Consider the following 27022-nt stretch of genomic DNA (forward strand, 5'->3'; position numbering starts at 1 on the left):
TACCATCACTCATTCATATATCTTTATGTACATATTCTTTATCCCTTTACACTTGTGTGTATAAGGTTGTAGTTTTGGAATTGTTAGTTAGATTACTCGTTGGTTATTACTGCATTGTCGGAACTAGAAGCACAAGCATTTCGCTACACTCGCATTAACATCTGCTAACCATGTGTATGTGACAAATACATTTGATTTGATTTGAATCTACTCTGAGGCGGTGCCTAATGAAGCAGCCAGCGGAGAGTGTGTGAGGACTATGTATCAGCCGCAATTGTGATTTTGGGACGCCATTCCCACCGAGCTGCAATTACCAGCCATTTGTGGCTGGAATGAGAGCTTGTCGCTTGCAGCTCAATGTTCCACCACCACCATTATGCCGAAAAGCTAGAGGATTCGATGTGCATAACAAAACACATATCTCATTGCTCGTTCTCCACCCTACTGGGCACTGATGTGCACTCACTGCAGTTTTCTCTCTCTCTGATGAGCTGATTGTGGATATTCCTGTGTGTGTGTGTGTATGTGCGTGTGTGTTTGCGTGCACCTGTGTCTCTATTTATGAGTCAATACATTCAGAAAAATGTATACACTCCATCGGCTTTCCACATTAGCGAAGACATTGTCCCTCCCTGTACACATCACAGCCAACAAACCACCAAATACACAGCCCCGCCTGGGCTTCTTGCAGCGTTTTGGCATTTGCATGTCAGATGGTTTGTATCTCTCAGCCATTTGCTCCATTTGTGTCAGCTTTGGTCCAGCTTTGAATGAGCTATCCCTTCAACGTAATGGCAGAACCTCCCTTTACAGAACAACAGTCTTTCTTCAATAGCAGCAGTGAGTGTCTGGGCCACATACAGGACAGTGCTGTAGCTGTCCTGCTATGCATGCTAGATCTGCTCTCCCTGGTATTAGACAGGTGTGGTATGGTCACTGCTGCTCTTCTGGTGTTGGCTAGCTCGTTGGCGTCATGCTGACAGAAGCAATTCCATGTCCACCACTGCCCTGTGCTGCTCTCTCCTCATAATAGATATTGACAGGTGGAGTGCAGATAACACTAATCTCCATCCTAACATGATTGGATATGTCATAGAGGGATTTTTCATCATTATAGCATTCAATTCACAACTTTGTCGGCCCGCTAATAGCATTTCATGCTAGCATACGCCGTGCCCTGTAGCTGAATAGCTGTGTAATTGTCACCCTTTCTCTCTTCTCTGGTTCCTCGTGCTCCAGCCCGGCAGGTAATAAGCCCTGCCAGTGGTCTTATACTTCATCTTTACTTCAACCCACAAGCTGAAGGCTGCGTGGTCCCCTCATCTCTTGCTAGTGTCCGACTGTTTCCCTGTTTACATCAAAAATGCTGTTTTATACCTTGCCATCAAAATGTACAGTTGATGGATAATGCATGTCTCTTATTAATGACCTTTAGAGCATGCAGCCCTAATGCAGATAGAGACAGCAATATATCCCTGCCCTAATAAAAGGCTGTGTATCTATATACCATATATAGATGTCAATTAATCCTTCAAATAACCCGCCCGACATTGTCTTTAATATGGCGTGATGTTTCCAACTGTGTGAGCAAACTAATGAAATAAAAAGCTATGCTGGGAAGACAGGGGGAATGTTATACATTTTAGCAGATGCTCTTATCCAGAGTGACTTACAGGAGCAATTAGGGTTAAGGGCCTTGCTCAAGGGCACATCGACAGATTTTTCACCTACTCGGCTCGGAGATTTGACCCAGCGACCTTTCAGTTACTGGCCCAACGCAGTGTCTCCTGACCCCTCCTGTCTCAGCCTCCAGTATTTATGCTGCAGTAGTTTGTGTCGGGGGCTAGGGTCAGTCTGTTATATCTGGAGTATTTCTCCTGGCTTATCCAGTGTCCTGTGTGAATTTAAGTATTCTCTCTCTCGACCCTAGGGCCGTGCCTCAGGACTACCTGGCCTGATGACTCCTTGCTGTCCTCCTTGCTATCCCCTCCTTGCTGTCTCCATTATGAATGGAATGCTATGTAAAGGATAGAATGAATAGGAGTCTCTTAAACCTGAGGAGAACTATAATAAGGCATACTAGCCTCCCAAGGACTTTTACCTGCATCACACTTAACATGTGCTTTAATGTGTGAGATCACAAATACAAATTCCCTACAAAAGGCTGTACAGTTATGTTTGTATTGCTGTGCAAGTTGGTGTATCATTTTCACAAAGCACATTCACACAACATGATACAAATGTGAAAATCATTTAACTGAATAGTAAACACTGTCGTACACACTGAATCCTAACTCAAGCTCAACAGGCACATTGGAATTCAAGGAGTCTCTGCGATTCTTTTCTGAAGTGGTAGGTTCTCAAGAATAAATGCACCAACTCCTGATATGGAGATGGGAGAAAGATAATTATATTTCCAATTTGACATAAAGACACTTTGGGCTAAGGAAACTCACACAACAGCAGTGCATAATGCATGAAATGACCATGGATCACTAGAGGTGATGTGAGGGAATCAGTGTGTTTATCAGTAAGATAAAGAAAGATGAATTTGTTCTTAACTGACTTGCCTAGTTAAATAAACGTAAAATTAAAGTAATACAATAAATAATACAAATCAGAAGACTAGTGGATAGAGAGCTGAGCCCCAGCCCACAGCCACCCAGCCCACAGCCACCCAGCCCACAGCCACCCAGCCCACAGCCACCCAGCCCACAGCCACCCAGCCCACAGCCACCCAGCCCACAGCCACCCAGCCCACAGCCACCCAGCCCACAGCCACCCAGCCCACAGCCACCCAGCCCACAGCCACCCAGCCCCCAGCCACCCAGCCCACAGCCACCCAGCCCACAGCCACCCAGCCCACAGCCACCCAGCCCCCAGCCACCCAGCCCACAGCCACCCAGCCCCCAGCCACCCAGCCCACAGCCACCCAGCCCACAGCCACCCAGCCCACAGCCACCCAGCCCCCAGCCCACAGCCACCCAGCCCACAGCCACCCAGCCCCCAGCCACCCAGCCCCCAGCCACCCAGCCCACAGCCACCCAGCCCACAGCCACCCAGCCCACAGCCACCCAGCCCACAGCCACCCAGCCCCCAGCCACCCAGCCCACAGCCACCCAGCCCACAGCCACCCAGCCCACAGCCACCCAGCCCCCAGCCACCCAGCCCACAGCCACCCAGCCCCCAGCCACCCAGCCCACAGCCACCCAGCCCACAGCCACCCAGCCCACAGCCACCCAGCCCCCAGCCACCCAGCCCACAGCCACCCAGCCCACAGCCACCCAGCCCACAGCCACCCAGCCCACAGCCACCCAGCCCACAGCCACCCAGCCCCCAGCCACCCAGCCCACAGCCACCCAGCCCCCAGCCACCCAGCCCACAGCCACCCAGCCCACAGCCACCCAGCCCACAGCCACCCAGCCCACAGCCACCCAGCCCCCAGCCACCCAGCCCACAGCCACCCAGCCCCCAGCCACCCAGCCCACAGCCACCCAGCCCACAGCCACCCAGCCCACAGCCACCCAGCCCACAGCCACCCAGCCCACAGCCACCCAGCCCACAGCCACCCAGCCCACAGCCACCCAGCCCACAGCCACCCAGCCCACAGCCACCCAGCCCCCAGCCACCCAGCCCACAGCCACCCAGCCCACAGCCACCCAGCCCACAGCCACCCAGCCCCCAGCCACCCAGCCCACAGCCACCCAGCCCACAGCCACCCAGCCCACAGCCACCCAGCCCACAGCCACCCAGCCCACAGCCACCCAGCCCACTATAAAAGGCATGTGGGACTAACGGAGCATGAGACTCATGAAGCCAACCTAATCACTTCCTTTAGCCTGCTTCTTTAATAGGCAGGCTGAATAAGGATTATAATCAATTCATATTGTGCATTTGACTGTTCCAGATTCCTACAGCACAGAGCAGAGGCTGGACTCTGCTCAGAGACATGCTCATCAGGAGAGAGAAGGAAAACACAGCTTGTGCCAATGTGGCTCTTGCTGAGAACAGGAAGGAACGAGGTCAGTGAGAGCAGTGTCGCACGATAGCCTTTATGAGTTTGAATTAATCTATGATTTACCTTCACCATGCTGAATTGATTGACTGATTGATTTTGGATTACGATCTAAAATAATGTCAGGATTATCTAAACTACCAGTTGTAAACAATTTGTTCACATTTCCATATCTAACGCAACATTTGGCATGCTATGACACAAACTGTTATGTCACAACAGACATGACCTTAACAAGAAGCACTTTAGATGTCTTGCAAGAGCCCCAACTCTGAATAGTGCCCTGGTTCTTAAAATAAAAATGGATTGCGCCTCTTTCCAAAGACAGGCAACAAAGAGAATATTCTCCCATCAACTATATCACCATGAATAAATCCTTTAGAATTTCTTCCTGTATTTTTTTAGACAGAAAACTCACAATAGTGGGGAGAGATGCGAGTATGCGTGTGTGTGAAGGTAGAGAGTTCTGTGCCTCCGTCACAATGGCCCACTATTATTGGATTACAGTCCGTCTTGGTGCTCAGGCCTGTCCATTAGGATCTAGCTGGCAAGGCCATGCGTGGCATGCCTCTCCTCCTCCCCTGGCTGTCACACAGCCGAAGACACAGTGAATTGGTCACAGTAGACTGGTCAGGAGGGGCAATGGACGGCTGGGGGGCTCACCCTACTGGGAGGTTACTCAGGGATCAAGCTTTTAACACCCTCCCAGTCTGGAGTGAACAGTAGAGGTCACAGCTAAGACACTCTGCCCAGCCATTTCCTTTTCCACTTGTCTTACTCCTCTGCACTGGGTCTTTGACTGTCCCTCTTAGTGATATAGTGGGGCAGCAGGTAGCCTAGCGGTTAGAGAGTTGGGCCAGTAACCGAAAGGTTGCTAGATCGAACCCCGGAGTGCCAAGGTAAAAAAATATGTTGTTCTGCCCCTGAACAAGGCAGTTAACCCACTGTTCCCAGGCCGTCTTTGTAAATAAGAATTTGTTCATAAATGACTTGCCTAGTTAAATAAAAATATACTGTATACAGTCTCCTCTTCAGTACCCCTCCTTTCTGGGATATCACTTAGCTGAAATGTCTACCTTTAGACCTAAGACTTAGAGAGATCCCCATATTGGAGGTTGTCATGCAGGTGACACCTGCTTGGTGTACTTGACCTCCCCTACCAATGTGGAGCCTCAGGGATTAGAGAAAAAGGGAGGGATGTAGGAGGGCTGCAGCACTGTCCCTATGAGACAAGGTCACCTTAAATGGATTGGGATGAGAAGAAACCAATTCCCTCTGGGACAAAATCAGGGAGCAACTTGTGAAAAAATAATTAAGCAGGATGCACATCAGTGGATGTCACAGCCAGAGGGGTGAGGGTGAGGGGGGGACACAAAAAATCCTTAAGACAAGGGTAATGTTTGTTCACTTGATATCTGAAATTGTCACGATGGACAAAGGATAATTTTTTTGACCTCAAAAACAGTTAGGTTTTGTGAAAGGAGGTACTTTTGAAGGAACAAGGCCTGGGGTTCAGAATGACGAAATTACATTTGAAACAATATTATGAAATAGTCGACCCACATTAGTCTCCGCCCACTGGCAATGACCTCACATTTTTTGTCTTAAATCAGTTAGGACAAACAGATTAGCATTTATTACATTCGTAACACAACTTAGCTTTGGCAAGATTTGTATTTTCACAACCAATTAGTCATTTGCAAGGTTAATGTCTCATTTGAGGACAAATCATTTCTAACTCTGATTTATGGCTGTTCCACTCCAACATACCTCTAATCTGTCAAACATCTTGGATAGTTTTATTGTAACAATAAGATTCTCTCTCTCAAATTCTCCAACAACCTCGCAATGACCTCCAAACAATGCAGGAAGAACCTCACCCCTCTTCAGAAACTCCTCCAAATGGAGATTCATATATCAGCTGGCAGAGATATCTTCACCAGCTTCAAAAACACATTTTATCAATTCAATGTTTGTCATTTAGATGAATGAAGTGGAATCTCCTGAAGCATTTCCTGTGTGGCAGGGGCTTGGCCTTTAGCTGTGTCTATTAAATCTGTTGTGGTCCACAGTGGCTTTAGGGACACGTCTGCCTGGCCAATCCATCATGGAAGAGTGGAGATGGATAGACATTGCCAATTCAAACCACTCACTGATATCATTTATAAATCACACTCACTGCACAAGCCTTCCAACAGACACTTCACTAGCCAGCCACATAAACGATCTACCGTGAGCTATATGAGCTTGCTACTGTGCGTTAGCCTGCAGCCCTATAGTGTCTGTATGAGTAGAGTGTATGCCCCCACAGAGAACTAAAGGATTTTGCTCAATAACATTTTAGGTCTTTCCTATTGTGCTAAGCAGTTGTTTTTCTTGTAACTATCTTGATTGTAGACTCCGTTATATCTCCCTATTAGCATATGGATATTCATTAATACATATTTACAGTTCCATGTGAATGCATGGGGAAAAGATCCAGAATATCATAATACACACTTGAAATGAACTTGAAAGGAATTTAGGGACTGAAGAGAGATGCTAGAGATACAGTATGGTGAATTGTAGCAGGGTTACAGTATGGTGTACTGTAGCAGGGTTACAGTATTTTGTATTGTAGCAGGGTTACAGTATGGTGTATTGTCGCAGGGTTACAGTATGGTGTATTGTAGCAGGGTTACAGTATGATGTATTGTAGCAGGGTTACAGTATGATGTATTGTAGCAGGGTTACAGTATGATGTATTGTAGCAGGGTTATAGTATGATGTATTGTAGCAGGGTTACAGTACGGTGTACTGTAGCAGGGTTACAGTATGATGTATTGTAGCAGGGTTACAGTACGGTGTACTGTAGCAGGATTACAGTATGATGTATTGTAGCAGGGTTACAGTATGATGCATTGTAGCAGGGTTACAGTATGATGTATTGATATTAGGGTTACAGTATGATGTATTGATATTAGGGTTACAGTATGGTGTATTGTCGCAGGGTTACAGTATGGTGTATTGTAGCAGGGTTACAGTATGATGTATTGTAGCAGGGTTACAGTATGATGTATTGTAGCAGGGTTACAGTATGGTGTATTGTAGCAGGGTTACAGTATGGTGTATTGTAGCAGGGTTACAGTATGATTTATTGTAGCAGGGTTACAGTATGATGTATTGTAGCAGGGTTACAGTATGATGTATTGATATTAGGGTTACAGTATGATGTATTGATATTAGGGTTACAGTATGGTGTATTGTCGCAGGGTTACAGTATGGTGTATTGTAGCAGGGTTACAGTATGATGTATTGTAGCAGGGTTACAGTATGATGTATTGTAGCAGGGTTACAGTATGATGTATTGTAGCAGGGTTACAGTATGGTGTATTGTAGCAGGGTTACAGTATGGTGTACTGTAGCAGGGTTAAAGTATTTTGTATTGTAGCAGGGTTACAGTATGGTGTATTGTCGCAGGGTTACAGTATGATGTATTGTAGCAGGGTTACAGTATGGTGTATTGTAGCAGGGTTACAGTATGGTGTATTGTCGCAGGGTTACAGTATGATGTATTGTAGCAGGGTTACAGTATGATGTATTGTAGCAGGGTTACAGTATGATGTATTGATATTAGGGTTACAGTATGGTGTATTGTAGCAGGATTACAGTATGGTGTATTGTAGCAGGGTTACAGTATGGTGTATTGTAGCAGGGTTACAGTATGGTGTATTGTAGCAGGGTTACAGTATGGTGTATTGTAGCAGGGTTATAGTATGATGTATTGTAGCAGGGTTATAGTATGATGTATTGTAGCAGGGTTATAGTATGATGTATTGTAGCAGGATTACAGTATGGTGTATTGTAGCAGGGTTACAGTATGATGTATTGTAGCAGGGTTACAGTATGATGTATTGTAGCAGGGTTACAGTATGATGTATTGTAGCAGGGTTACAGTATGATGTATTGTAGCAGGGTTATAGTATGATGTATTGTAGCAGGGTTACAGTATGATGTATTGTAGCATGATTACAGTATGGTGTATTGTAGCAGGATTACAGTATGGTGTATTGTAGCAGGGTTACAGTATGGTGTATTGTAGCAGGTTTACAGTATGGTGTACTGTAGCAGGGTTACAGTATGATGTATTGGAGCAGGGTTACAGTATGATGTATTGATATTAGGGTTACAGTATTGTGTATTGTAGCAGGATTACAGTATGGTGTATTGTAGCAGGGTTACAGTATGGTGTATTGTAGCAGGGTTACAGTATGATGTATTGATATTAGGGTTACAGTATGGTGTATTGTCGCAGGGTTACAGTATGGTGTATTGTAGCAGGGTTACAGTATGATGTATTGTAGCAGGGTTACAGTATGATGTATTGTAGCAGGGTTACAGTATGATGTATTGTAGCAGGGTTACAGTATGGTGTATTGTAGCAGGGTTACAGTATGGTGTACTGTAGCAGGGTTAAAGTATTTTGTATTGTAGCAGGGTTACAGTATGGTGTATTGTCGCAGGGTTACAGTATGATGTATTGTAGCAGGGTTACAGTATGGTGTATTGTAGCAGGGTTACAGTATGGTGTATTGTCGCAGGGTTACAGTATGATGTATTGTAGCAGGGTTACAGTATGATGTATTGTAGCAGGGTTACAGTATGATGTATTGATATTAGGGTTACAGTATGGTGTATTGTAGCAGGATTACAGTATGGTGTATTGTAGCAGGGTTACAGTATGGTGTATTGTAGCAGGGTTACAGTATGGTGTATTGTAGCAGGGTTACAGTATGGTGTATTGTAGCAGGGTTACAGTATGGTGTATTGTAGCAGGGTTACAGTATGGTGTACTGTAGCAGGGTTACAGTATGATGTATTGTAGCAGGGTTACAGTATGATGTATTGATATTAGGGTTACAGTATTGTGTATTGTAGCAGGATTACAGTATGGTGTATTGTAGCAGGGTTACAGTATGGTGTATTGATATTAGGGTTACAGTATTGTGTATTGTAGCAGGATTACAGTATGGTGTATTGTAGCAGGGTTACAGTATGGTGTATTGTAGCAGGGTTACAGTATGGTGTATTGTAGCAGGGTTACAGTATGGTGTATTGTAGCAGGGTTATAGTATGATGTATTGTAGCAGGGTTATAGTATGATGTATTGTAGCAGGATTACAGTATGGTGTATTGTAGCAGGGTTACAATATGATGTATTGTAGCAGGGTTACAGTATGATGTACTGTAGCAGGGTTACAGTATGATGTATTGTAGCAGGGTTATAGTATGATGTATTGTAGCAGGGTTATAGTATGGTGTATTGTAGCAAGGTTATAGTATGATGTATTGTAGCAGGGTTATAGTATGGTGTATTGTAGCAAGGTTACAGTATGATGTATTGTAGCAGGGTTATAGTATGATGTATTGTAGCAGGGTTACAGTATGATGTATTGTAGCATGATTACAGTATGGTGTATTGTAGCAGGATTACAGTATGGTGTATTGTAGCAGGGTTACAGTATGGTGTATTGTAGCAGGTTTACAGTATGGTGTACTGTAGCAGGGTTACAGTATGATGTATTGGAGCAGGGTTACAGTATGATGTATTGATATTAGGGTTACAGTATTGTGTATTGTAGCAGGATTACAGTATGGTGTATTGTAGCAGGGTTACAGTATGGTGTATTGTAGCAGGGTTACAGTATGATGTATTGATATTAGGGTTACAGTATGGTGTATTGTCGCAGGGTTACAGTATGGTGTATTGTAGCAGGGTTACAGTATGATGTATTGTAGCAGGGTTACAGTATGATGTATTGTAGCAGGGTTACAGTATGATGTATTGTAGCAGGGTTACAGTATGGTGTATTGTAGCAGGGTTACAGTATGGTGTACTGTAGCAGGGTTAAAGTATTTTGTATTGTAGCAGGGTTACAGTATGGTGTATTGTCGCAGGGTTACAGTATGATGTATTGTAGCAGGGTTACAGTATGGTGTATTGTAGCAGGGTTACAGTATGGTGTATTGTCGCAGGGTTACAGTATGATGTATTGTAGCAGGGTTACAGTATGATGTATTGTAGCAGGGTTACAGTATGATGTATTGATATTAGGGTTACAGTATGGTGTATTGTAGCAGGATTACAGTATGGTGTATTGTAGCAGGGTTACAGTATGGTGTATTGTAGCAGGGTTACAGTATGGTGTATTGTAGCAGGGTTACAGTATGGTGTATTGTAGCAGGGTTACAGTATGGTGTATTGTAGCAGGGTTACAGTATGGTGTACTGTAGCAGGGTTACAGTATGATGTATTGTAGCAGGGTTACAGTATGATGTATTGATATTAGGGTTACAGTATTGTGTATTGTAGCAGGATTACAGTATGGTGTATTGTAGCAGGGTTACAGTATGGTGTATTGATATTAGGGTTACAGTATTGTGTATTGTAGCAGGATTACAGTATGGTGTATTGTAGCAGGGTTACAGTATGGTGTATTGTAGCAGGGTTACAGTATGGTGTATTGTAGCAGGGTTACAGTATGGTGTATTGTAGCAGGGTTATAGTATGATGTATTGTAGCAGGGTTATAGTATGATGTATTGTAGCAGGATTACAGTATGGTGTATTGTAGCAGGGTTACAATATGATGTATTGTAGCAGGGTTACAGTATGATGTACTGTAGCAGGGTTACAGTATGATGTATTGTAGCAGGGTTATAGTATGATGTATTGTAGCAGGGTTATAGTATGGTGTATTGTAGCAAGGTTATAGTATGATGTATTGTAGCAGGGTTATAGTATGGTGTATTGTAGCAAGGTTACAGTATGATGTATTGTAGCAGGGTTATAGTATGATGTATTGTAGCAGGGTTACAGTATGGTGTATTGTAGCAAGGTTACAGTATGGTGTATTGTAGCAGGGTTATAGTATGGTGTATTGTAGCAAGGTTACAGTATGGTGTATTGTAGCAAGGTTACAGTATGATGTATTGTAGCAGGGTTATAGTATGATGTATTGTAGCAGGGTTACAGTATGATGTATTGTAGCAGGGTTATAGTATGATGTATTGTAGCAGGGTTACAGTATGGTGTATTGTAGCAGTGTTACAGTATGGTGTACTGTAGCAGGGTTACAGTATGGTGTACTGTAGCAGGGTTATAGTATGATGTATTGTAGCAGGGTTATAGTATGGTGTACTGTAGCAGGGTTATAGTATGATGTATTGTAGCAGGGTTACAGTATGATGTATTGTAGTAGGGTTATAATATGGTGTATTGTAGCAGGGTTACAGTATGGTGTATTGTAGCAGGGTTACAGTATGGTGTATTGTAGCAGGATTACAGTATGGTGTACTGTAGCAGGGTTACAGTATGGTGTACTGTAGCAGGGTTATAGTATGATGTATTGTAGCAGGGTTATAGTATGGTGTACTGTAGCAGGGTTATAGTATGATGTATTGTAGCAGGGTTACAGTATGATGTATTGTAGTAGGGTTATAGTATGGTGTATTGTAGCAGGGTTACAGTATGGTGTATTGTAGCAGGGTTACAGTATGGTGTATTGTAGCAGGATTACAGTATGGTGTATTGTAGCAGGATTACAGTATGGTGTATTGTAGCAGGGTTACAGTATGGTGTATTGTAGCAGGGTTACAGTATGGTGTACTGTAGCAGGGTTACAGTATGATGTATTGTAGCAGGGTTATAGTATGATGTATTGTAGCAGGGTTATAGTATGATGTATTGTAGCAGGGTTACAGTATGATGTATTGTAGCAGGGTTATAATGATGTGGTGGAGACACGTAACATGTCTGTCAAGTTCAAATGTACGTTTTATTGTCACATGCACAAGTACAGTGAAATGCTTAATTTGCCATCTCTACCCAACAGTGCAGCAATCAATATCAAAATAGTATAACTAATTTAAAAAGTGAATATATACAGTGGCTTGCGAAAGTATTCAACCCCCTTGGCATTTTTCCTATTTTGTTTCCTTACAACCTGGAATTAAAATGTATTTTTTGGGAGGGGTTGTATCATTTGATTTACACAACATGCCTACCACTTTGAAGATGCAAAATATGTTTTATTGTGAAACAAACAAGAAATAAGACAAAAAGCTGAAAACTTGAGCGTGCATAACTATTCACCCCCCCCCCCCCCCCCCCCCTCCAAAGTCAATACTTTGTAGAGCCACCTTTCGCAGCAATTACAGCTGCAAGTCTCTTGGGGTATGTCTTTATAAGCTTGGCACATCTAGCCACTGGGATTTTTGCCCATTCTTCAAGGCAAAACTGCTCCAGCTCCTTGAAGTTGGATGGGTTCCGCTTGTGTACAGCAATCTTTAAGTCATACCACAGATTCTCAATTGGATTGAGGTCTGGGCTTTGATTAGGTCATTCCAAGACATTAAATGTTTCCCCTTAAACGACTCGAGTGTTGCTTTAGGGTCATTGTCCTGCTGGAAGGTGAACCTGTGTCCCAGTCTCAAATCTCTGGAAGACTGAAACAGGTTTCCCTCAATAATTTCCCTGTATTTAGGGCCATCTATCATTCCTTAAATTCTGACCAGTTTCCCAGTCCCTGCGAATGAAAAACATCCCCACAGTATGATGCTGCCACCACCATGCTTCACTGTGAGGATGGTGTTCTCGGGGTGATGAGAGGTGTTGGGTTTGCACCAGACATAGCGTTTGTCTTGATTGCCAAAAAGTTCAATTTTAGTCTCATCTGACCAGAGTACCTTCTTCCATATGTTTGGGGAGTCTCCCACATGCCTTTTGGCGAACAACAAAAGTAAAAAAATAAAATAATAATTAAGTAATGGCTTTTTTCTGGCCACTCTTCCGTAAAGCCCAGCTCTGTGCAGTGTACGGCTTAAAGTGGTCCTATGGACAGATACTCCAATCTCCGCTGTGGAGCTTTGCAGCTCCTTCAGGGTTATCTTTGGTCTCTTTGTTGTCTCTGATTAATGCCCTCCTTGCCAGTTCCGTGAGTTTTGGTGGGCGGCCCTCTCTTGGCAGATTTGTTGTGGCGCCATGTTCTTTCAATTTTTGTTATAATGGATTTAATGGTGCTCCGTGGGATGTTCAAAGTTTCTGATAATTTTTTATAACCCAACCCTGATCTGTACTTCTCCACAACTTTGTCCCTGACCTGTTTGGAGAGCTACTTGGTCTTCATGGTGCCTCTTGCTTGGTGATGCCCATTGCTTAGTGGTATTGCAGACTCTAGGGCCTTTCAGAACAGGTGTATATATACTGAGATCATGTGACAAATCATGTGACACTTAGAATGCACACAGGTGGACTTTATTTAACAAATCATGTGACTTCTGAAGGTAATTGGTTGCACCAGATCTTATTTATTGGCGTCATAGCAAAGGGGGTGAATACATAAGCACACACCACTTTCCTTTCTTTATTCCTTTTTTTCTTGAAACAAGTTTTTAATTTTTTTAAATTTCACTTCACCAATTTGGACTATTTTGTTTATGTCCATTACATGAAATCCAAATAAAAATCAATTTAAATTACAAGTTGTAATGCAACAAAAATAGGACAAATGCCAAGAGGGTTGAATACTTTTGCAAGGCACTGTATAAATCGTAATGACCTGGCTAGATCATAAATGAACAATTGCCAGACAGAGAATTGAGTTGACAAATTCCAAATTGAATAACCAAACTCAACACAGGCTACTGTTTGGCCATAGCCCACGCCAAATAGGATACCCGTATAAATCAACCGTGACTGTCTCTGGATAAGACCAGATGTAAGAGAGAGAACAATGGCTAAGCATGGTCTTAAACTGGTGATGCTCCACCCCCCAGCCAAACCCCCCCACACCCCCCACCCGCCGCTCCACCAACCATCAGGATGCCCGGCACCAGAACATTCCAGGCATTCCCGTGGTTGGCAGATAGCAGTTTGACTGGCATGTTGGCACCCGTGAACACTGGGTACTGGTAAGTACAACACAACCAACGAACAGCATAACACATAACACACAGCTGTCTGTGCAGGTCACTACAATATATATAAATATAATAAAGAAAACAGGAGAAATAAGAAATAAGAGAGTAAGCTATATACTGGGTCAGTGCCAATACTGGATGTCAAACTGGTGATAGTAACAGGAGGTACAGGGAGCAGACAGAGAGCCTGTTGACAGCCAGCTGTTTGAGGTGGAAAAGCCCTCGTCTTTGTAATGACAGTTACTGTAACATCAGGCAGCAGTGATGTGGCCGAACAGGAAGGCAGAGGATTGCTGTTCAAACCCCAATTAGCCTACCTAATTTTCACATACATGTGTTGTATAAAGACATGAACATATTGAACAACTATATAGATTTGCAAAGAAATATTTGAATTTGAATTAGAAGCAAGTGTAAAATAGTATTTGTTTTTGTCACTTGGTAAAATACCACTTACCTTGCAGACACCTAAAATTTACAAGAAGTGGTTATGAAATTGCAAACACAATAACAGGATCAGAATGTGTCTCGTCACACACACACACACACACACACACACACACACACACACACACACACACACACACACACACACACACACACACACACACACACACACACACACACACACACACACACACACACACACACACACACACACACAGTTAATCATGTCATAGCAACCATTTTAATGCTTGTCACCCTCCTTGTCTATCCTAATCATCTACAGAACCCATGACTGCTTCATACTTTGGAGAACAGACCAGCACAGACATTCAAGCCTGTTTTCCACTCCTCCTTGTGGAGTTGTTTCTCTATGTTCAGCATTAGGGACACCAGACAGCCATGCTTTCTGAAAGCTGTACTGGGCTGGTTAATGATAGAGGCAGGGCGTCTGCTCTGATGCCCTGCATTATGAGGAGCTGGTGCGATTAGCCGCCAAACCCACTCTATGGGCCCAGGGTCAAGGTGTGTGAAGTGTGTGAGAGTGGTCTTATCTGGCGGGAGCAGAAAGCAGGTGTGTGGCTGTTCTCCGGCAGGAAGCAGGGGTCTCCATAGTGAGAATATGTTACATACTGTAGGAGATATTAGGAACGTCCAGATCTCCCTGCCAGGACAGCTGCCCTAAATCGTCTACAGAGTGCTGCGCTGCAAAGACAGAGAACAGCCACTTGTTTACTACTTAGCTTTATGCACCAACTCTAGCTATTACCATCCTATACTTTCAGATTAAGAACATTTCGTTTTCTATGTTGCAATTCAGTCTATTTATATTTTGATAAATTCAATAGGTGTATATCATAATGTAGTTTTCTTGGCATTTGACAGGAAGTCACTTATGTACAACTACCATCAATGATTTTAAGCCTCCTTAGTGAGTGGAGACGAGACTCTGTCAGCTCAACTGACTGCATTGTTCTCGTACAGTAGACAGTTCTGTACACAGTGATCTGGCACGAAGAACAGTTGGAGGATGTGACAAGTACAGCATGCAGTGCTGATAATGCTGAGTGTTATTTCATCCACACATGGCCATTGTGTAAATGCCTTTATGAGTCAGTCAAGGGGAAAAACATAACAAAAAGGAGACAGTACTTTTCACATCTGAACAATTGAGGCTTTTCTCTTTTCAATTAGCTTTGAGAAATGCCGTTATTGTTCTGCCAAAAGCTTCAGTCCCATTTCCCAAGGTGACTGCCAGCTGAGAAGTGAGCAAGTAAAATAATTGGGATGGGCTATTGCACTGTTTCCCCCTGATCTACTCAAACAGTGGTTTGAAAAACGGAGGAAGACATTTTGGACAAAGAGTGGAGGAAATGTGTGGAGGTGAGAGGCAAGGTCAAAATGTGAGTGAGATTTGTGTTAGAAGTTTGTACCACAATGCTGTCTTTACTCTTGAAGACATAGTAATTGTCATCAGACCAACAGACAATACCTTTTAGGTGTGGTCGTCCCACTGTCACGAATCCAGAGGAGATGAAGTTATGATCAAGTTGGCCTTGGCGGAAGTTCTCTTTTCCGTAGTGCCCTGTGGGAGAAATGCAGAGTTAAGATAGCATGAGATGACCAATACCATTTATCTGACCGAGACAATTCACTAAGCATATCCGTTGCTGATTTTCGTTCCAACCCTCACACACGAAATCACAAACAACTGTGTACACATATCAGAGTCTGGGAAACTCTTAATGCCTCCAACCACCCTAGTTAATGAGCGTATTATATGATGCATTAGCCTCATTCCTGAGTTAGCTGAATAGCTGTGTTCACAGCAGTTTGTCTTTTATGGAGTCTTAGTTCAGTTCAGCCAGTACTCTGACAGATAGTGAGGAGGCCTCTGTATTTCACTCCCTCTTTGGCTCAGACAACTGGTAAAGGAACAGGGACACAGAGGGAAAGGAAGGTCTCACATTAACAATTTATGCTGTCTGATGTACACTCAGGATCATCACCACCGCAAAAGGTCTCCCCAAAGCTGAGAGCTGGGGGAGCTAGTGAAGACCTTCCCTTCTTATATCGCTCACAAATTAAACAAAGATGCCCTTTCAGGGTCAAAAGCCCTGCCCTTTTGCCAAAGCAGGTAAAACATTCAAACTTTAATTGGATGGCAAAATGTCTTTCAGGCTTGGGGCACTTGACCCTGAAGATCAGTGGAGAGATTCTAAAGAACCCTTCTAACCGAGACACTCTCCTGTGTTTTAAAACGGATTAATTCCATCCTCAACTTATACAGTACAACACTTTTACCCCACATAGACCTACACTATGGAGGGACCTTATATAATTGATTCATAAACTGTGTAATTGGATCTATCTTCATAATCATGACAGCTGCATTGCAGTACTGTATCTATGAAATGTCAGTTTATAAAAAATGTGCCTTGCAACAAAACATTTCATCCTGAATTTCCTTGGTCTTAAAGATCACTATGTAACATAATTTGTTCCAAGATGATATAGTGTGTCCGGCTGGAACAAGTCCTGTAATTGAGAGTGCAGAGGTCCATAGTCAAAGTGCCGGGCAGCAGTCTGACAACCTCCATTTGTCCTGCCATTCGAACACCAAAATGTTGTGCACAAAAAGATGCAGGTAGGCTGAGAAAGTGAGTCTGTATCAGACAGTGAAAGCTTAAGCTGAAAATAGAGGAGAAACAACATGACGGTCTGTCTTACAAAGGCCTATTGAGTTCCCCTCCCCTAGCTCTCTTCCTTCCTGTTAGTGCCAGTCTGCATTAGCTGGCAAATAGTTCAACAGCCTCATCTCAATGGAGCAACTTCAAAGTCAATAGTGTCACTCAGACCTTTGGGCCATAGAGGCAGAGATCGAACAGCATTTCAAATGATCATAATGAGAAGGAACACCTGGGACCATTAGCCCTGGTCTTCATTATACTGACGTTTGACACAGGCCCGAGCTCTCTAAAGCCTGTTTGGTTCTGTCTTCAAGCCCAATGGATACTGTAAACAGATTGCTGAAACATTTTATCCATCACTGTTACTTTGGGATTTTCATACTAAGAAACTAGTAAATACTTAATGACTCTCGGGATTTAAGAAGTTGACTGTGTCCAATTTATGCTGAATAGAAAGAGGCATTTATGTGCAAGTTTTTTTTTTTTATCTGTTCAAAGTATGCCTTCATGAAGTGTTCTTGGCTTAGAATAATACCAAAGGGAAAACAACTACAACACATACAGTGCATTCGGAAAGTATTCAGACCTCTTCCCCTTTTTCCACATTACAGCCTTATTCTAAAATGGATTCAATTTACACAGTCTACACAGAATAGCCCATAAAAAAAACAGAAATACCTTATAATACCTTATAAGTATTCAGACCCTTTCTATTAGACTTCGACATTGAGCTCAGGTGCATCCTGTTTCCATTGATCATCCTTGAGTTGTTTCTACAACTTGATTGGAGTCCACCTGTGGTAAATTCAATTGATTGGACATGACTTGGAAAGGCGTGGCACACCTGTCTATATAAGGTCCCACAGTTGACAGTGCATGTCAGAGAAAAAAAACAAAGCCATGAGGTCGAAGGAATTGTTCATAGAGCTGCAAGGCAGGATTGTGTCGAGGTACAGATCTGGGGAAGGGTACCAAAACATTTCTGCATCATTGAAGGTCCCCAAAAACACAATGGCCTCCATCATTCTTAAATGGAAGAAGTTTGGAATCACCAAGACCCTTCCTAGAGCTGGCCGCCCAGCCAAACTGAGCAATCGGGGGAGAAGGGCCTTGGTCACTGATGGTCACTCTGAAAGCGCATAGAGTTCCTCTGTGGAGATGGGAGAACCATCCAGAAGGACAACCATCTCTGAAACCCTCCACCAATCAGGCCTTTATGGTAGAGTGGCCAGACGGAAGCCACTCCTCAGTAAAAGGCACATGACAGCCTGCTTAGAGTTTGCCAAAAGGCACCTAAATGACTCTCAGACCATGAGAACAAAGGTGAAACTCTTTGGCCTGAATACCAAGCGTCACGTCTGGAGGAAACCTGGCACCATCCCTATGGTGAAGCATGGTGGTGGCAGCATCATGCAGTGGAGATGTTTTTCAGCAGCAGGGACTGGGAGACTCGTCAGGATTGAGGGGAAGATGAACAGAGCAATGTACAGAGAGATCCTTGATGAAAACTTGCTCCACAGTGCTCAGGACCTCAGACTGGTGCGAAGGTTCACCTTCCAACAGGACAATGACCCTAAGCATACAGCCAATACAATACAGGATTGGCTTCAGAACAAGTCTCTGAATACCCTTTAGTGGCCCAGCCAGAGGCGGACGAATCAATTTTATAATAAGGCTGTAACGTAACAAAATGTGGAAAAAGTGAAGGGGTCTGAATACTTTCCGAATACACTGTATCCCTGCCAGTGTTTGACAAGCTGTGATGGGGATAATCAGCTTTCTAACCTTGGTCTACTCTCTAAGGACAACGCCTAAGGGCTGAATTCAGGTTCTACTGTATGAGACGTTGACTATGTTCTTATGCTGAAATACACTGATACATTCTCTTGAAAGGGTCATTTAACTGATTTTCCTTTAGCAGAAGACTTTAGGGTCCAAGCAGAGACCAACCAACATCAATGAGAAAATTATGTTAGAACATAATATATTTCCAAGTGTAAAAATAAAACAACATAGAATACAATCTGAATTGTGAAAAACAGATATATTCATATGAGGATCTCATGTATTACTGCAGATTCCCAGGTATATCCATATATAATCTACATGAGCCACCAAAGACACCAACTAGCACTGTAATACAGTCTGTAATGGATTACTGTATGTGTTGAGGCTAGTTCAGTCAAGGCCAATCTAACCCAATATAGTACAGCTGATGCCAGACTTGAGGGAGACGCGTACAGTATTTCACAACAGAAAGATGAGTCTTGTCAGCAGGAGGCCACAAGGGATGAAGACCAATTGCAGGACTGACATGAACCCAAACAAAATAGTCAGTCTCTAGGGAAGTATGCAGCATAGTCCACAATCTCTTAATGTAAAACACTGGGGAAGTGTCCAGCATAGTCCACAATCTCTTAATGTAAAACACTGGGGAAGTTAGCAGCATAGTCCACAATCTCTTAATGTAAAACACTGGGGAAGTATCCAGCATAGTCCACAATCTCTTAATGTAAAACACTAGGGAAGTTACCAGCATAGTCCACAATCTCTTAATGTAAAACACTGGGGAAGTTAGCAGCATAGTCCACAATCTCTTAATGTAAAACACTGGGGTGTCATGGTAGTCTTGAGGTCACTTCAGGGTTAACATTATTGATTAATGAAGCACAGTGAAAGCTATTAGAGGGGATGAAAGCCGATAAGGGGTTAGACAATCCTAGTTTTGGGCAACTGTATGGCAGTCAAAGTGGTTATTGATTCCAATGAGAATTATTGAAGTGTCAAGTGCTGGAATTCAGGCAAACATAACTGTAACTACCTCTGTTGGCTAGCCCTTAGAGTAGTTTCATTTAATAAACTGCACATACCAGCAGCTGTGGCTTTTGTGGCTCGAGTCAAGTCTGAGAAAAGCGGCTCACATCCCATGGTGTAGCACGTAACAGTTCTCCTCTGACACAATCCCTGGATGAGGAGGAGTGTCTACTTTGACACGAGAGTGAAACATAACACTGAATCTGGGACACCATACTAGGGCACTTAGCAAGAGATCCCCGGAGCAGGGATCTGGAGACCGGATAAAAGAAGGAGGAACAGCGATGCAAGACAGAATTATCTCAGGACAAAAGCCATGTGTCTCCCGAAGAACATGTTAAGTTGCATCTCCATTTTGAGCCAATGCTGAGTAGGATGGAACCCAGCCGAGGCCCTTTGTCTAAACTGCTATATCGTTTTCAGTCTTTAAAAAATATTCTTAAGTAGCAGGGCCCCCATCATCAGTTTGGGGGAGTAGTGAACTACATGTGGTTTAACTAGCAATTTAAATACATTTTTGCAGCAGCTTTGTGGTAGTTGACCTAAATTCAAATCTTGGTAGTGTTGTCATGTAGTAGGCAACTTTGTAGGCAACTTTTTTGCCATGTAGTGGTGTAGCTTACTACTGGAACTACACACTACTTTTTTGCCATGTAGTGGTGTAGCTTACTACTGGAACTACACACTACTTTTTTGCCATGTAGTGGTGTAGCTTACTACTGGAACTACACACTACTTTTTTGCCATGTAGTGGTGTAGCTTACTGCTGGAACTACACACTACTTTTTGCCATGTAGTGGTGTAGCTTACTACTGGAACTACACACCACTTTTTTTTTCGAAAATAAAATATTGGTGAAGTAGGCAAGAATTGCCCTTATTTTTCAGCATCAAACCTGCCTAATTCTCACTTTAAACACTTTTTTGTGTGCCTAATTCTACATGTTTGAGTTTAATAGGCCAGAATACACATTCTGTTAACATCTGACTCCAGAGTGATATGTTCTTGCAATTTGTAGTCTGTGACATTTCAGATTCAGGTATGATACTTTTTAGCTAAGTAGTTTGGTTGTAGTGAACTACTTTTTAAAAGTAACTTTAAGGTTAGCTTTAGTGTAGTTTAACTTACAATAGTGTGAAGTAACTTGTAGCTCGTTAATTATATTTTCAGAGTAGCTTCCCCAACACTGCCCATCATCTATTTCAGTGCGTTTGTCAAAGACCATTTTAACCATTAATGAAAGCAATAAGGTCCCATTTTACCATGCAAAGGTTGCATACCATAGAAATAACAATGTTGTACACATGTCAGCCAAGTATAATGACAGTAGTTATATATACTGTTACATAGAAGCGTGTACAATGGAGATTACTGTGTAGTCATAAAAAGCTATTGAAAGTCCATAATAGAATGTCTCCTGATTCAGTCATCCCTGCTTGTCTCGTTTCTATGGGATTTCTATAATCTACCTCCACAATTCCTACCAATCACTACTGTCTATATGAAATCAGACTGGATCTCCACCACTCAGAGAACGTAACTGACTTTAACTTAACTTTAATAACACCTTCTCTATTATGTTCTCATGACATTTACATTGAACCTCGTTTCATTTGATCTAACTATTTAACATAACCTCTGTTTCCATAGTAACTCTGTCATCTTGGGTATCGATTTTATACAGAGAAAGGACTTTGATTCAACTCATAGCGCACCATGTAGCGTACTAGAGGGAAAGACCATTTCAGAACCTATGCTTAGGACAAATACAGTTTGAATCATTTTTGCTAGATATTCTTGGATATGTGAAGTAAAAACAGTGCAGGTACCCACCGTGGTTTGCTAGCATGGTGTGAACTGGGGTGTAATGGTTCTTGGACGTCCGGAGAGGTGTGTCCATGTCTTTGGGTGAACCCTCCAATGCTGCAATATTTTCATTCTCCTTATTTAGTCCTTGTTGCCTCAAAATGTCTGCAAGGGCTCTGCAAAAGAAATATAAAAACACAGATGTAATTTTAGCGTTTTCAGACTATACAAACAGAACCAGAAATACTTTCCAGTTTTCAATGACCGACAACCATTATTCTCAACATCCCCAGAAGGTCTACTTAATTTATTTAGTTACATACAGCTCCAATTGTGTTGGTGGAGCTCTAGAACCAGGCACAGTGTGAAGTGTAATTACACCCAAGGTGGCCGATAGGCCAGGTTTCAATACTGAGCCACACTGAATACAGATGTGCCTTTCCCTTCAGGCCAAGGGAAAACAGCTAAAGCCATTCATCAATGTTCCTTGAAGAATGTTCTGCTAGAGCTATACGCCCCCACTACTAAGGTTCAAATGGGAATCTAACTCCTACCAAGTTACCAATTTTCAAGGGCTCTACACAAAGCATCTTGCTATCACCATTTTCAACATTGGTCCCCATTGAAGTATAGTGATGAGGATGGTGGACATATTGGTTTCTTCAAAGAGCTGAAAGGGTAATGTAACTGTGTCAAAGTCGACCTGAGTCAACTTTTTTCCATAACTCTCTGTGACTTTGGGAGCTATGTATTAATAGCCTTTCCCTTCTAGGATGGGCACACTTTAACCATATCCTTTTCACAGACTGAGGCGACCTGGTTTTCATCGCCCCAGTTGACTACTTTGCGTCTTGTATGGCAGGAACACGTTCAACCAGTCCCACACAGTGGAGGAATAGAGGTGCTTTTAAAAAAATGTTGTGTTTGAAAGCCCCAAAGTCTAGACCTGTCACAGTTTCCTCTCCTACAAAATCTCTTAGGTAAATCATGTTTCAATAGCACCAGTACATTCCTATGTATGGGAAGGGGGGAAAAACATCTACAAGAAATGGGAAGGTATAAAATAATCTTAAAACGATACACCCATCATCCATCGAGGGAGTGAAGTAAATACTGTAAAGAAGAGAAGTGGAAATAAATTGTAATTCCCTTTACACTGCACTTGCAGCACATGACAGAGGATGTAGTTCAGTCTTGTTGGTTATCAGAGGGACTTGCCTCCGCAGTGAAATGGGATTTTTTTTCTTCTCTTTTTTTTCTATTTGAACACATTTCTACATTGTCAAACGAGATAAGGAAGCCTAGAATGTGTTTACAGAAATGGCGACATGTTCTTTCAGTCTGTTATTTCAGACTGAGACAGATATTGAATTATTATGAGCATGTGGCTTAGATGTTCAACAAGTCTATCATCTGCATTCTAAACGGATTAGTTTAGTTTATTAGGATCCCATTAGCTACTGCACATGCAGCAGCTACTCTTCCTGGGGTACACATACAATGTACAAATTCATGACAAAGTACAGAACCATTATAGACAAGAAAAACACAAGATATTACATTAAATCCAAATGAAAAATGCACATAAAAATAAGAGTTATATATTTGAATGGGACCAAGAGACAACAGTATTTACACACTATTCATACAGTATATACATATTCATATTCTTATATTCAAGAAATAGGAGAAATTATGTGATACAACATACATTTTTTGTTCATTTTTTAAAGCTAAACTCACTTTTTGTCTGAGTAACCTCTTGTGGCAGAGCATTCCACAATGACATGGCTCTAAACATACAGTAACTGAGCGATGCATTAAATCTGTCTTTGGTTTGGGTACTGTGAAGAAACCCATAGTGGCGTATCTGGTGGAGTATGTACAGTATGTCTGTTTGAAGTGTATGCATACAGATTATACAAGTGGTTAGGCATTTTCAACACACACACATTTCTTAAACAGACTAGAAGAGAAGTAACACATTTCTCCTCAACCCTCAACCATGACAGACTCATGCATGCTGTTGATGTTAGTTCTGTGTGTACAGTCAAGGGCAAGGCATGCTGCTTTGTTTTGAGCCAACTGCAGCTTTGCTAGCTCTTTCTTTGCTGCACCGGGCCATTTACCAATTAAAATAGGTTCAAAAGCATTGGGGAGAAAAAAATGGAAACCAAAGTGAATTTCTACTCCCCTTGGATCCTGACCTCCACAAAATGTTTGTCAAGCCATTATTCATGGCTGAATGAATGTGTTAGAAAAGAATTGCAGCATTGACCCTGCCTATCAGGTTGTCAGTAATCTCGGTTGACGCAGAAATAAAATATTTTGTAATTTGGTCAGATGCTTGAGGACCAGTACCAGTACCAGTTAGGTTTACATAGTCGGTCCATGAGAGAATAGGTTGTCAGGAACACCAAAAAAATGAATATTCCCAATGTGAGCAGAGAGAAGGATATCACTGACATGCCAACCACTAATGGAGTAGAAGCAGAAACTGGAGAAGAAATAAATCCATGTAGGTGTGCTTTACATGCTTTACAGTTATACAAGAGACATTGCAAAGTCATACTATCTCACCTACCTCACCCAATCTGCTTTCTCTGCCCAATATTATGGTAAAATCACTCAAAAATGACATATTCAATCTCACTGTATGCAGGTCAATTTAGAAATCCCTTTTGAATGTATTGGAACTGACTCTCACCGGCCTAACAAAACCTAATACGTACTCAATCTGAGAGTACATACTTTTTTGCAACAGATCCATCTTAAATTGCATCCAGGTTTGCTTTCGAGAAAGTGATCAATATAGACCACTCAAATCCCTGGCTTTGGCTTTCACTCGACATTTATTGTGCCTCCGTGAAGGTCACAGAAGAAACAACAGAGGTCTGCCAATGCCTTAGCATTCCCCTCACAATCCATCCCCAGTCACTGAGATAAAACTCTGAGTCACTTTACAGGGCTAAATACATTTAAACCATTGCCTAGTATATAGTTAATCCCATGTTCCAATACAGCTCTCGACAGGGTTATCAGCATGGATGTCTCAAGCCAGCCACAGAAATAATTTTTTCAGAGATCATTAATACCAAATGTGCCAAATGATTGTTGGAAATAAATCATTTAAAAAAGCTATTGAATGTCCACTATGCAATGTCTCCTCGTTTAGTCATCCCTACTCTGGCTGCATTTACACAGGCAGCCCAATTCTGATTTCATTTGAAAATTGGTCTTTTGACCAGTCACATGAGATATTTTCACATTATATATATATATATATATATATATTTTTTTTAAATAGAATTTTACCCCCTTTCTCCCCAATTTTGTGGTATCAAATTGTTAGTAGTTACTATCTTGTCTCATCGCTACAACTCCCGTACGGGCTCGGGAGAGACGAAGGTCGAAAGCCATGCGTCCTCCGAAACACAACCCAACCAAGCCGCTTCTTAACACAGCGCACATCCAACCCGGAAGCCAGCCGCAGCAATGTGTCGGAGGAAACACCGTGCACCTGGCGACCTGGTTAGCGTGCACTGCGCCCGGCCCGCCACAGGAGTCGCTGGTGCGCAATGAGACAAAGATATCCCTACTGGCCAAACCCTCCATAACACGGACGACGCTAGGCCAATTGTGCGTCGCCCCACGGACCTCCCAGTCGCGTCCGGCTGCGACAGAGCCTGGGCGCAGCTAGCACTGCAATGCAGTGCCCTAGACCACTTCACCACCCAGGAGGCCCTACATTATATATTTTTTGAGCTGATCTGATTGGTCAAAAGACAAATTAGTAAAGAAAAAAATCTGAATTGGGCAGCATCTGTCTCATCTCTCTCACCACCACTCATACTGATGTGGTGGTGGCAGTAAGCATCTCCATTTGAAAGTATGCCCCATGGCTAGGATAGGAGAGCATTAAGGGGCCAGAAATCCTCACAGTCTCCTCAGTTCTGAGTACTGAGATGGAGGTACTGCCACAGCCTCAGAAGTCTAATAGTCTTTAGTGGGATCAAAGTGAGTCATTTGGTAGGTTGCATGAAATAGCTTTGACTAGAACTGTAGGAATACACTAGAGACAGACAGATATTGGTATCATATTTCTACTTGTACTGTCATCGTTGAAACTGTCAAGGTAATGGCTTGGCTTGCATTTAAGGATTGTATATTTGAATGTCACTCTACGAGCAGAAAAATGTGTCTGAGAACATTATCTCTTAAACCAAAGACCTGTACTTGACACCATCTTTTGGTGTGACAATTAAATCAATAGCTATTGAGGTTGTAGACATAACTATGAATTTTCGAAAGAAAAATGAATGGGGGGCACTTATCCAAGCCTTGTTCTCGTATCTATATTTTGTCAACAGAACCGTCCACCTGAAAGATTTCTCTTCAGAACCAGACACTTAATAAACTGAGGGGAACAAAAAGGTTTATTTTCTAATGCTTTGATATGCATTGTTCAACTAGGAGTCAATGACATTTGACAGGCTGAAGTATGGACTTCTAACAACAGTGTGAGTGTGACTCATCTAACAGCAGAAGTATTAATGCAGAAAACAGGTGCTGAGGTTAACGGATGTTGTGGAAGAGAGACAGATCTATGGTTGTAGATCCCTGTCATGAGAAGATGACAGTGTCATCCTTGGAGCTTACCCCATACTGAACATCTGGCCACCGCTACAGTTCAAGCTGCATTTAACTCCAGACAAAGGTCTTCCAGTCTGCTAGACCAGCCACTATATCCATTAGGGTTGTGGTACAAATGATCTCTAGTGGAGAAACATACATTTTCTATCTAGGGTTGATGCCATGGGAGGGGCTTGCTTAAGAATGGGGACAAATTAATGCTGCATGGACTCTGAGAACAATCAATCTGAATTCCAATCACTACCTTGATTTTATGGAGCCAGCAGGTAACGAGGGTACAGAAGCCAGTCCTAGCAAGGCACAATTAGCGATCACAAAATCCCTAACATACTCCTCCACTTCAGAAGGTTAACTGTCTTTCAATTCAGACTAAGGTACACGAGTTACTCTCCTAGCTCTAGGAAGTGCTTAACAATATAGTCAAGGCTTCCAATGTGTCATGGAAAAAACCACCAGCTTCAATCATTTTGGAGGCAATACGCTATTTTCAGCACCTATCCAAATACTTAGAAATTGTTGGACTTCAGAGTGCCTGATTATAAGGATTAGTGGAACAGTATGCATTCATTCCATTCATAGGGACATAATATAATGAATACATTGAGACATTGATTCCTCGGCAGTTAGATGTATTCCACCAT

General features: G+C 42.6%; 1 protein-coding gene across 5 annotated transcripts in view; it reads right to left on the reverse strand.

Annotated features, from left to right (window-relative positions):
• The window catches only part of LOC109897634 (protein shisa-6-like), a 67255-nt gene that overhangs the window by 37672 nt on the left and 2561 nt on the right, over positions 1-27022 (reverse strand). For 3 of the 5 annotated variants that reach the window (XM_031834679.1, XM_031834680.1, XM_031834678.1), the window contains exons 3-5: positions 21756-21904; positions 15911-16003; positions 15052-15123 (exon numbers count right to left, since the gene is read on the reverse strand). In XM_031834679.1, coding sequence (XP_031690539.1) covers positions 15052-15123; positions 15911-16003; positions 21756-21904 — 314 coding nt within the window. The remainder of the gene's footprint in view (positions 1-15051; positions 15124-15910; positions 16004-21755; positions 21905-27022) is intronic. The other 2 variants (XM_031834682.1, XM_031834681.1) reach the window with 1 other exon arrangement.

The sequence above is a fragment of the Oncorhynchus kisutch genome, linkage group LG10, assembly GCF_002021735.2.
Source record: "Oncorhynchus kisutch isolate 150728-3 linkage group LG10, Okis_V2, whole genome shotgun sequence".
In the NCBI taxonomy this organism is placed as follows: Eukaryota; Metazoa; Chordata; class Actinopteri; order Salmoniformes; family Salmonidae; genus Oncorhynchus; species Oncorhynchus kisutch.